At 40.1% G+C, this 13,491-nt stretch overlaps 1 protein-coding gene across 25 annotated transcripts in view; it reads right to left on the bottom strand.

The window, feature by feature from the left end:
- PCDH15 (protocadherin related 15) overlaps window positions 1–13,491 on the bottom strand; it is a 649,118-nt gene that overhangs the window by 300,404 nt on the left and 335,223 nt on the right. For all 25 annotated transcript variants that reach the window (XR_014564822.1, XM_083740648.1, XM_083740659.1 and 22 more), the window contains one exon: window positions 2,665–2,783. Coding sequence is in view for 24 of the 25 variants with exons in the window: in XM_083740648.1 (XP_083596774.1) it covers window positions 2,665–2,755 (91 nt within the window). In the remaining variant the exon portion in view is untranslated. The remainder of the gene's footprint in view (window positions 1–2,664; window positions 2,784–13,491) is intronic.

Genomic DNA, 13,491 nt, shown 5'->3' with positions numbered 1-13,491 from the left:
CCATGACTTTTCGCAAGTGTCATGTTTCAGGTCCTGTCACCCAATCACTGGTTGAAAAAGATTTTCAGCCTGGCTCTACTTTACGTATCTCCCTTTTGGCTCCACTGAAACTAGCTGTTCTGATGACACAGATAGCCTCAGCAGCTGACTATCAGTATTAAACCAGGCAGGTGATAGTTAAGATGGTCTGTGACATCAGGGCAGATCAAACAGTAGGGTCAGGAATTAGATTTCCACGGATCTTGAGGAACTGTTGCAAAGCTAAATACCATAAGTACCTCCCACCATACTGGTTGAAAACAAATTGGTTCAGCAGCTTCTGAGCTTTTCAGCTCTGCTGATGAAAACAGACAAGACAGATGACAGTTGCTGCTTATAAGGAAGGGCTGGTCTAAATATAGCTGTATAAACATACAAGAGTGTTATGGAAAGTAGCAGCAGTCCTTTGATGCACAGCATGAACAACTAATAGTGGTTACTTTTCAAACCACCATTGCATATAACAAAGTAATAATGATCCATAGCAAATAACAGCATAACCCCCTCCCACTACCAACCCAGCTAAAATAATTAAAAAACAACAACGAAAAATACACTTTCCCATAGCAAAGTGATACAATGCAAAGCAACAGGCTAAATATGAACCTGGGGCTCTTGAAACAGTTATAGCACTGCCGACTAAAGAGGAGCCTCCTAAAACCAACTTTCTCTACCTCCTAGTGATTTAAGCAACAGCAGCAGCAAAGTTTACCATGTGAGCCACAACTACTTGTCAGTTTGTACTGGAGAGGAACTTAATTTCTGGGTTATATTGGTGCCTTCTGGGTACGGAAGGCAGGCTGAAGAAATTAGAAGTTTTGAGTGTGTCCCTCCTGAATACTGTTGGCTCTGAATATTTAGACATTTGCTTAAGATCTCAATAATATCAGGCTATAGATTCCTGTATAACTTAATGTTCTAGGCTACTAGACAGAGACTGGAACATCTGCAAGTTAGAAAATCAAACTAAATGGTTGATATTAACCAGCATTCAGTTTCTAAGTGGCATCTATTTGAAATGTAGAATACTTTTAAAATTAATCTTATGATATTTCTATTTGTTCACAAACAGTTCCATTATGAGTGAATTTTTCAGTATTTGGTCTTTCACAATCAAATGCAAAGCAAGAATCTGTGACCTTTGAAGGACTCATTCAACTCATTACATAACCTGTTCCAAATACTATGAAAATGAACAACTCATCAATACTTGGTTATCACATGAAATGCTTCCAGCACAACCTTATAAGTAGAAAATGACCCATAGCCCACAATATATGTTTATTTCCATATCAATCCTGAAATGAGGGAGGTGCAAATATTCTGTAACCATGTAACAAGGAGATCAAAATCCCAGGAAAATTCATAATATGAAACAGGTAATGTGGCTGCTATTGCAGGTTCACTACACTTTCCTAGAACCACTGCTCTACAATTGGACCAACAGAAAAAGTAAGAAAAGGCGCTGACAAGAAATTTTGACAGAATATCAGATGAAAACATCTAGACACTTATTAAAACTCACATCCAAGATATGGTGTATTATAGTTAGTTCAGTAAAACACAGTTGTGTGCATGCTAATCATGATCTATAGAATAATATATGGATTGTAGGCTCTATGTTTTATTTTTATTGGGCTAATTTTCTTTCAGTTAAATAACATCATAAATAATGTTCACATGCTAATGTTTGCTGAAAACCGGAAATGATCTTAGAATGTTTTCAAAAGAAGAGGATATACATGCCCACAGAGCTGATTGGTCTTTCTGGAGGGGGAAATTTTTTTCTCTGACTCATAGAGCTGAACCTTGAAGGTTAGGCAGGATGATCTACTGCTCAATGCAGTCTGCAACTGCAGCATCCCTGACTGATGGCCATCCAGACTCAGCTTACCTATCTCTAGTAAAGGGCAGTCCACTACTTTATGTACTAGCCTGTCAAACAGTTCTTATCAGTAGGACATTTCTCCTAATGTTTAGTCTGAATCAGCTTCCACAAACTTTCCATCAAGCAGAATCATTGGTTCTGAGAGAATTGGTTCTACAGTTCTGATGCAAAACATATGACTTCCCACATTTTGGTTTATACCATTTGGGATTTTCTCATGTTATATCACACCTTGCTATATCACACCATTTTGGATGTAAGTAGGCAAATCCAATAACAAATAAATGTCCAGCCAAGGGGAAGAAATAGCAGTCTTGAATAGCAAGAAGAGTCGCATGTAGAATTGTCCGTAACCGTATAGGTTCATTCCAACTTGGCATCACAACTGCTGCTGAAAACTTTCAAACCATATGTTCACCATATGCCAAAACATGCCATCTTAATTTATCTTTCTGTCTACACTGGTGACCCAACCAAAAAACTATGGGGTGTACAAAGCTGAGCGTTTGTTAATTGCTCTGTAATGAGTCTGCAGCTGTAATTCTAGGAGGTCTTAGATTATCATATATTCACAGAATTTGTGGGCTCTATCTTTTACCCAGCACTTTAGCCAAAGCAGACATAGGGTGGTCCTTTGAAGATGTGGGAGAATTTGCTTTATGAATTATATATTTATGAAATCAAGTACAGGATGTGTGTTTTTTCCAGAATTATGCAGCACACAGAAAAACACTTACCATCATCATTCTGGGCCAAAGAATCCATGAAGACAGCAGAAACTGCAATCCCTATCGCTAACCATTTTGAGAAGCAAAGCCGCTGTAACATTTTATGTCACACTTCAATCAAGGCAGATCTAGAAGGAAGTAAAAGAAGAAGAAAAATCGATTTTAAAACCTGTTTGTGTAAATTCAGCTGAAAAAAACTGCTTGTTTGAAAGATTCACATGGACACCATCATATATCTTCTATGTTTCGGGATACTGCTTTGGCTCAAAAGTAGACAAAATAAAATAGGCTAGGAGGAGTAAAAAAGAGGGATAGTTTTATATCTGAGTAGTTTGTTTTTGCAATGCATGTGAATAAGGAAATGAATTATGTTTTGCTGCCATCTCAGCATACTACTTTGTGGAACTCATAGTTGTTTATTTTTGCTACAGTAACATTAGGAATAATAGTGACATTTGTCATATCTCTTTTGTACTCTGTACAAAGTAAATATTGTATGATTTTTGTTGTGCCTTTTAGTCTCTGGAAGTGTTTTATTTGTTATGTTCAGGAGTTTGGGTATAATCCAATATCCTGCTATTACAATCATTCCACTCCTCCAATCCCAGGTGAAGTTCCCAATGCCACAGGGCCATGGGTGGGGCATAGGGGAAGGGAGGAAGCCCCATAGTGGGGCTCACTGGACTGACTCCTGCTAATGCAACTATTTCATTGAAACTCAACCTTTATTTATGTTTCACTTTATGTTCTTTATATGCTTCCATTTTTTAAAAAAAGGATTAACTTTTAAATTCCTGCAGAATAACTCTGTTTTTGAGATAAATTAGAAACACACTGTTCAATACAAAATCTTTTTTTCCTCTTTCTTCATTCCCAGTTGTTATTCCAAATGGCTCAGTGAAAACACATGAACATGTGGGCTGCCAGAGAGGAGATTGTGGGTGCTTCACTTCTCCCTGGTGATTTGATCCTGCTCTGTATTGGGTTAAGCCATGGTTTGGCATAGCATGTTATCCAAACCCAGGCTTGTTATCCAAACCCAGGTTTTGCTCTCTCCTAACCATGAGCTGCAGGGACGCGGGTTGCGCTGTGGGTAAAACCTCAGTGCCTAGGACTTGCCATCGTATGGGGGTTCGAATCCCCGCGGCGGGGTGAGCTCCCGTCTTTCGGTCCCAGCTCCTGCCCACCTAGCAGTTCGAAAGCACCCCTAAGTGCTAGTAGATAAATAGGTACCGCTTTATAGCGGGAAGGTAAACGGCGTTTCCGTGTGCTGCGCTGGTGCTGGCTCGCCAGAGCAGCTTCGTCATGGTGGCCACGTGACCCGGAAGTGTCTCCGGACAGCGCTGGCCCCCGGCCTCTTAAGTGAGATGGGCGCACAACCCTAGAGTCGGACACAACTGGCCCATATGGGCAGGGGTACCTTTACCTTTTTAACCATGAGCTGTAACCAAGGATTGTCTTATGGCTTATGTCTCATAGTTTGTCCAGGGGAGCTAAACTGCAAACTCAGACAAACATGACCTATGACTGTACCATCTCAGCCAGGGATGCCACACTTTTAAATCCCTGTCCTGTGAAAAATCCAACACTTTAATCATCTGGATTTTCAGGAAACCAGCAAACATGCCCTTCTATCTCTCCCACCTTCCCCTTAATATTAAAGAGATATTTTATAACTAGCTGCTACTTCTGCTTAAGAATTCTGTGCTCTGGATTGATTGACTGACTGATCTTGAGCCAGTCATTTATTGATTTGCCTCTGTGTTACCGTACTTAGTTGTAAAATTGAATGGCTGCTAAACATATAAATGCAACATAGTATGTATAAATGTGTGTTCATTTATGTTGTTGTTGTTTAGTTGTTTAGTCATGTCCGACTCTTCGTGACCCCATGGATCAGAGCACGCCAGGCACTTCTGTCTTCCACTGTTTCCCGCAGTTTGGTCAGACTCATGTTTGTAGCTTCGAGAACACTGTCCAACCACCTCGTCCTCTGACGTCCCCTTCTCCTTGTGCCCTCAATCTTTCCCAACATCAGAGTCTTTTCCAGGGAGTCTTCTCTTCTCATGAGGTGGCAAAAGTATTGGAGCCTCAGCTTCACGATCTGTCCTTCCAGTGAGCACTCAGGGCTAATTTCCTTAAGAATGGATGCGTTTGATCTTCTTGCAGTCCATGGGACTCTCAAGAGTCTCCTCCAGCACCATAGTTCAAAAGCATCAATTCTTCAGCGATCAGCCTTCTTTATGGTCCAGCTCTCACTTCCATACATCACTACTGGGAAAACCATGGCTTTAACTATACAGACCTGATGTCTCTGCTTTTTAAGATGCTGTCTAGGTTTGCCATCGCCTTTCTCCCAAGGAGCAGGCGTCTTTTAATTTCATGACTGCTGTCGCCATCTGCAGTAATCAGGGAGCCCAAGAAAGTAAAATCTCTTACTGCCTCCATTTCTTCCCCTTCTATTTGCCAGGAGGTAATGGGCCGAGTGGCCATGATCTTCGTTTTTTGGATGTTGAGCTTCAGACCATATTTTGCGCTCTCCTCTTTCACCCTCATTAAAAGGTTTTTTAATTCCTCTTCACTTTCTGCCATCAAGGTTGTGTCATCTGCATATCTGAGGTTGTTGATATTTCTTCCAGCGATCTTAATTCCAGCTTGGGATTCATCCAGCCCAGCCTTTCACATGATGAATTCTGCATATAAGTTAAATAAGCAGGGAACTATACCAGAAACAGCCTTGCCGTACTCCTTTCCCAATTTTGAACCAATCAGTTGTTCCATATCCAGTTCTAACTGTAGCTTCTTGTCCCACATAGAGATTTCTCAGGAGACAGATGAGGTGATCAGGCACTCCCATTTCTTTAAGAACTTGCCATAGTTTGCTATGGTCGACACAGTCAAAGGCTTTTGCATAGTCAATGAAGCAGAAGTAGATGTCTTTCTGGAACTCTCTAGCTTTCTCCATAATCCAGCGCATGTTTGCAATTTGGTCTCTGGTTCCTCTGCCTCTTCTAAATCCAGCTTGCACTTCTGGGAGTTCTTGGTCCACATACTGCTTAAGCCTGCCTTGTAGAATTTTAAGCATAACTTTGCTAGCGTGTGAAATGATTGCAATTGTGCGGTAGTTGGAGCATTCTTTGGCACTGCCCTTCTTTGGGATTGGGATGTAGACTGATCTTCTCCAATCCTCTGGCCACTGCTGAGTTTTCCAAATTTGCTGGCATATTGAGTGTAGCACCTTAACAGCATCATCTTTTAAAATTTAAAAGTTCAGCTGGAATATCATCACTTCCGCTGGCCTTGTTGTTAGCAGTGCTTTCTAAGGCCCATTTGACTTCACTCTCCAGGATGTCTGGTTCAAGGTCAGCAACCACACTAACTGGGGTATATGAGACATCCATTTCTTTCTTGTATAGTTCCTCTGTGTATTCTTGCCACCTCTTCTTGATGTCTTCTGCTTCTGTTAGTTCCTTTCCACTTTTGTCTTTTATTATGGTAATCTTTGTACGAAATGTTCCTTTCATATCTCCAATTTTCTTGAACAGATCTCTGGTTTTTCCCATTCTATTGTTTTCCTCTATTTCTTTGCATTGCTCGTTTAAGAAGGCCTTCTTGTCTCTCCTTGCTATATTTTGGAAATCTCTCCTTGCTATATTTTGGAAATCTGCATTCAATTTCCTGTATCTTTCACTATGTCCCTGGCATTTTGCTTGCCTTCTCTCTCCCACTATTTGTAAGGCCTCATTGGACAGCCACTTTGCTTTCTTGCATTTCCTTTTCATTGGGATGGTTTTAATTGCTGCCTCCTGTATAATGTTACGCGTCTCCATCCATAGTTCTTCGGGCACTCTGTCCACCAAATCTAAATCCTTAAACATGTTCCTCACTTCCACTGTGTATTCATAAGGGATATGACTTAGATTGTATTTTACCGGCCCAGTGGATTTTCTTCCTTTCTTCAGTTTAAGCTTGAATTTTGCTATAAGAAGCTGATGATCTGAGCCACAGTCAGCTCCAGGTATTGTTTTTGCTGACTGTATAGAGCTTCTCCATCTTTGGCTGCAGAGAATATAATCAATCTGATTTTGATGCTGCCCATCTGGTGATGTGTAGAGTTGTCTCTTGTGTTGTTGGAAAAGAGTGTTTGTGATGACCAGCTTGTGCTCTTGGCAGAACTCTATTAACCTTTGCCCTGCTTCGTTTTGATCTCCAAGGCCAAACTTGCCAGTTGTTCCTTTTACCTCTTGACTCCCTACTTTAGCATTCCAATCCGCTATAATGAGAAGAACATCCTTCTTTGGTGTCATTTCTATAAGGTGTTGTAAGTCTTCATAGAATTGGTCAATTTCAGTTTCTTCAGCACCAGTGGTTGGTGCATAAACTTGGATTACTGTGATGTTAAAAGGTCTGCCTTGGATTCGTATCGAGATCATTCTATCATTTTTGAGATTGCATCCCAGTACAGCTTTCGCCACTCTTTTGTTGACTATGATGGCCACTCCATTTCTTTTACGGGATTCTTGCCCACAGTAGTAGATATGATGGTCATCCAAACTGAATTTGCCCATTCCCCTCCATTTTAGTTCAGTGATGCCCAGGATGTCAATATTTATTCTTGCCATCTCATTTTTGACCACATGCAACTTACCAAGGTTCATGGTTCTTACATTCCAGGTTCCCATGCAATATTTTTCTTTACAGCATTGGACTTTCCTTTCGCTTCCAGGCATATCCGCATTTGGCCCAGCTGCTGTTGGATGCCTTCTGACCTGAGAGGCTCATCTTCCAGCGTCATAACTTTTATATGCGTGTTGTCTTTGTCCATGGAGTTTTCTTGGCAGGGATACTGGAGTGGCTTGCCGGTTCCTGCTCCAGGTGGATCACGTTTGGTCAAAACTCTCCACTATGACCTGTCCATCTTGGGTGGCCCTGCATGGCATAACTCATAGTTTCTCTGAGTTATTCAAGCCCCTTCACCACGGCAAGGCAAGGGTTCATTTATACCTTTAGATATGTGACTGCTTTGTGTTGGCTCACACAACATATGCAGTTGGGATCCCAAACTCTGTCTGTAGTGCTGTAATACATATATTGGTGTGTGTGGTGCCACACAACTTTTTGTTGGTTTTGCTGCAAGAGACTAGTGCATCTACCCCTCTGGAAATTGAGATAATGTATATTAAGCATGTTATAAATGCTAAGTATTGAGTGTTTTTCTTATAATGGCAGCACCTATGAAATAACTAATTGTGGGAAGAGGATGAATGAACTAATAAAAAATACCCACCACATTTAATAGCACATTTAAATTAGGAACCAGAAGAAAATGCCAAAGGATGCTGACAAGAGTCTATTTTTTAAGCATGGAGTAAATAAGAAAGTAGCAAGGACCAAAATGAATAACATGATAAAGGCCCATATTAAAGTAAGTTTGATGCATTATTTATAGAAGTACAGTGTGAAACAATACAGGGTTAGCTCTTTAAACTGCCAAATCTAGCGTATTTACTCACTGTCACTGTTCCATGATTATATTTTGTATTATGGTCACATAAGCAACATTCTCTCCCCCCCCCCCCGCACGCGCACACACACACACACACACACACACCGCTTTCTGAGTCAGATTCCCCCTTTCCTACCCTCAGCTCAACATCAAAACAATCTGTTCTGCCTTCATTCTCAAATCATTAAAGTCACTGCTATCATTTTACTTCCAGAAGTCAACTTTTCTTATCTGTGCATTTGCAGTGTCGTCTCTGGCAGTTATTTACATCACAAACAATGGTATCATGTCAAGACATTAAAGCTCCTCTCTGCATCTTTCATCACCTCTTTATATTCATTGCAGTCAAGAGAAAATAGGCTTGCCTTTAACGGGGGTAGGTGGCATTTTCACGAAAAGTAGGAACAGGCAAGCACATCTATCAAAACTTGAGGCACTGAGGAATTGCTCTTGATTTCTCAACTTATGATTTGTATGGTATTCGGGGAGAGAAAGCAGTCGTTTCAATTGACTATATGTTTTGAGCAAATTCAGCAAATAGATATACGGCATCAGTTAGAAGGAAAGCCAACAAATATGATATATTTGAAGTAAAAGCTAGAATTCTTTTCAAAGATAGTTGCAGAATAATGAATAAAGGGCTGACAAAACTGGTTATCGGAACCGATACCCTGATAAATCACTTTATTGTATGGAAAACCACAATCCACCCTCTTTCACGAATACAAAATGTATCAACTATTCTTGTTCTTTTAACACATATAACCAACCACCTTTCAAAAAAAATAATAACCAAGGGGCTTTTGAATGCTATAGCACTTACTACAATTAATGGATAGGACTTTGCCATGGGTGTCAACTTGGCATTGGTTTTTATCTGCTCCTATTTTTTGTATTGTTTTAAGCTGCTATTTAGTTGCTTTTATTAGTTTCTGTACATTGTCCCGAGATGTGTGTGCAAGGAAATTAATAAAAATAAAAAAATACATTCCAAGAGCTCCTAAAGTGGCACATCAGATGCTTGGGGATGATGTGTGTGTGTGTGTGTGTGAGAGAGAGAGAGAGAGAGAGAGAGAGAGAGGACACACCGAGCGGGGAGAGACAGAGGATAATGCAAGGAAGTGAAAAGTGGGCAAGACAGTAACACAACATTGTTTCAAGGAGAAAACATTTCAATGCAAAAAAAATGGAAAGCTTTGAAGAAAAAGAAAAACACCTCAGAAAAAGTATACAGATAAAACAAAATCGGTGATGAAAGCTTGAAGGATTTGGGTATACTGAGCCTGGGGAAGAGAAGACAGAGGGTTTAACGTGATAGCGCTCTACAAATACCCGAAGGACTTTGACATGGAAAGAGAAAATATTTGCTGCTGTCCCAAAGGGACAGGGGAATAGATGCAATGAGTGAAAATGAGAGGAGAGCAGATTTTGGTTAAACATTTGGGGAAACCTCTTGACAGTAAAAGCAGCTTGTGTAATCAAATATCTAAACTGGTGGGTTCTCCCTCCTTGAAACTCTTGGAGCAGAGTCAGGTCAGCCATCAGTTAGAGATGCTTTAGCCCTAGTTTTCATACAATGAATAGGGGACGGACTGGGTGGCTTACAAGTCCTCCTTCAATTCTATGGGAGGTATTCAATGTGTTTATTCTTTAGTGCAAGGATTTATGCTTGCACTATGAAACTTTTCTTCTGTCTCCACTTTCCCCCCAAGGCTGGGTGATCCTCACATTTCCCAAACCTGCACCAGAGGATTGGAGGGAACTCCTAGAAGGGATTTAGGGTGCTCAGGTCTCAATGAAAGTAATGTGCTGCATCAAATGGAGAAAATCTGATTGGGGGGAGTTGTTGGTGAAGTGTTAAACACATGAGCGCACACAAATTCTCTCAAACGAATCTTCCCAGCATTTCCACCACTTTGCAGTGAAGTAGCAGCTGGGGTTTCCAGATCCATGTCTACTGCCAAATATTGCAGACCAGTCCTACGCATTTGCACCCCCCAAAACACCCATCTCCACCCTCCTTACATATCCACTCTGTCTTCTTGCTGCCTTCTCAATTCCACTGTCAATTCACCCTTCCATCCTTCAGCCCAGGTGAAGATGCTGGGGAATCTATGTTTTGGACACCATGGACTGCATTATCGCCACCTTTCTCTCCTTGAGTCCAAGTGTGTTTCCCCTTGGCGTGCATGCTTCATTTATTTCTCTTCCTATTCTCAGTTTCTTGACCTTGAGACACAGTTTGGCCATCCTGTCTTGTTCTCAGATAAACTACAGCATTAAAGGCCAACTATGCTTGGGGCTGGGGAGAGAAACAGCTACTTCTAACAATAAGGCATTCTAATTTATTTATTTCAGCAGAAGGGAGATTAATTGGCTATGTTGCGAACAGGTTCAGCAGATGAGACAGTATGCAATATGCCATATTCCCTCTGATGCCTCTAGAAATGGGTCAACAATTTCACAAGCCTAGGAATAAATTAATTCCCCAAAGGATCACAGTAGTTTGTTGAAGTGATTTTCAGAATGTGTGCCTGTGTATTTGTTGCTGTCAGCATTACAAAGAGGATACCTGATCTGAACTAAGGCCATTCTTCTGGACAGAGAAATCCTAATTCCATAGGAATAGTTGGGAACGGTGTTTTGTTTTGTGAGCCACCCAGAGAACTCTCATTATCAATGTAAGTAAATGAATGAATAAATGAATTCTGCTAGGAAAGGTTGGCTATTTAGGAGTAGATTCAAAGAGCATGGTTTAGTCCTCCTTAAGACCAAACCACTTTGGAATAGGACAATATCTCATCAAGAAGGAAGGGCTTCCTTCAGCCTTTTTCACATGTACTTAGGTTGAAACCTGCCTGCCTGTACTTGTTAAATTGCTTTGAGATGTTTTCTTTCATATAAAACAACTGAAAAATATCATATATAGTAATGACTATACCATATACTTTCTCTGAAGGTATGACTCAAGGCTTATGCCATTTAAAATGCACTAGCAAATCATTTTACATACACGTGCATATGCTATTTTTAGAGATTAACAATGCAATCCTATGCATTACTCAGAAGTAAGTCCCATTAAAGTTAACAGGGTGTACTCCAAAGTAGTGGATATTGAATTCCAGCCTCAGTCTGAATTGTTTATTTTGAACAAGGGACTGTATTTAAGTAAAGTTTAAACAGTCAATTGTGCTTTGTTGATTTGATAAAATTAATTTGGAATGGTTGATTTCATCCCCCACAAGGCTTGTAAAAGATGTGATTCTTAGAACAATTAATTCATGGCATTTTAATTGAAAGTAGCGATGAATCATAAATATGCTCAAGTATGTTTGGATCTGTGTTCTATGATGCATTCTGAATACTTTTGAGTCCATGAATAAAACGTCCTCAAACTCAGCTCACATTCTAAAAATGATCACCTGTTGTACATATTGCCAAATGTGTTAAAAGCTGAAAGCAGTTATTCAAGGGCTGATAAAAACACGTTGCCCACGGGAAGACATATAGCAGGGCAATGAAGACAATGCAAGATGTTGCTAATTAAAAAGAGGGCTTTCTGTTGGTTTGACCTTCTTCTTAATAATGTTTTCAAATAGAAACCTCCCCATTTCACTTCCCAACTGTTATATACTTATTCTCTTTAATCCATTGTCAGAACACATTTTTTTTTTGCATAATACAATAAATGTAGTGATTTGTTTTCCTTTCCTGTTTTATTTTGAAATTTCATTTTTAAGGAATACAAATAATTTGAAATGGTTTCAGAATTCTACATCAATATATTTATATGTGCTGCTGATCACATACAAATTTCTACATGATGTTTGAGAAGCATCACTTTCAAATGGGTAGGCAGCATTTGTTTAAGACTACCCCCCTAAATACTTCAAAAACACAGGCAGATTTAGGGGAGAATGGCTGGTTTACATGCACTTGGTGCCAAATCGAGAGGGTGTTGCAGGGGCCTTGCAACAATGATGAACAACGGGGGGGGGGGGATTTAAGCACCACACAGGGCACCACTGAAATTTTAAGAACCAAAATCAGTCACTGGAAATACACATCTTTGATACTAAGTCAGCATGCTGAGTTGAGACCAGAACACTGAAAGTCTAATTTGTCTTGTTCTTGCACAATCATTCATTCATACATACATAATGTCTCTCCCCCCCTCTCTCTCTGTGTATGAGAGGATCCATGGATATAACCACAGTTCCCCAGATGCAATTTTCACTAAGGTGAAAACTTACGCCTGGGCTTTCTCACTTCAGACTACACCTAAAGACAAGCTGCACAGACTAAATTGCATTATCACATTCTACTCCATGCAAATACAGCAGCTCCCTGCATACAGAAAACTAACGTAGGTGTCAGGGGAATGTTCTAGCCTAGTAGTCTTAGGGACATACTAGTTTCCTATTTGAAAAGTTATTCTGTTTTTTAATTTTTGTTCTAACCCGTGGAAGCATTCAGTCATGTGTTAATTTCTACCTGATTTTTGAAATGTCACAGCCTATGTTTTGCTACCTTAGTGAGAACCAGACAAATGATTATCCATGCAAGTAAATTATTGGTTTGACTTGTAGCCTAGATTTATTGATCCTGGAGCTGGATCTTTGTAATCAAGTCCTCCACCCATTTTGCACACAGAAAGGAATGGGAAATAATTTCAGAACCAACTTAAGGATGACAGCTCACAGTAAGAGCTGTTTGGCAATGCAAAGGACTACAGTACCTTGGAAGGTGGTGAACTCTCCTTCACTGGAGGTTTTTAAACAGATGTTGGGTTGCCATCTGTCAGGGATTATTTAGCTGAGATTCCTGCACTGCAGAGGGATGGACTAGATAACCCTTGGTACCTCCCAATCCTATAATGATATGATAACAAAGCTCAGCTGTATCAAAAGATATGCCATTTTAGGCTAACAGAAGGATCAGACTGCATCCTGGTGCTGTTCTTTCCCTTCCATTAACACTCTCAAAACACACCCAATTACAAACAGTAAACTTTCTCAGAAGTTAGCTATGTGAACAACTGATGAGATTTAAACTTCCAAATCTCCTTGAATGTGGGCAAGTGAACAATTAAACCTGGTGTATTCTTATATGTGAAATTCAACTTTTCCTCACACACATTAACAAATAAAACCAGATACATACAATTTCCATGTGCAAACTAATTATACCACTCAAAAAGTGTTTCCCAAATACATACTTGCTTGTACAGAAAATCTTACTTTTAGCAAGCGATTGGCACACAATCCTATGCACATTTACTTAGAAGCAAGACCCCTAGTAAGTGTATTTGGCATTGCAGACTGAATAGT

This window comes from Podarcis gaigeae, assembly GCF_964106915.1.
Source record: "Podarcis gaigeae genome assembly, chromosome: 5".
In the NCBI taxonomy this organism is placed as follows: domain Eukaryota; kingdom Metazoa; phylum Chordata; class Lepidosauria; order Squamata; family Lacertidae; genus Podarcis; species Podarcis gaigeae.
The sequence above is the reverse complement of the archived record's forward strand: the minus strand, read 5'-3'. Positions and strand labels throughout refer to the sequence as shown.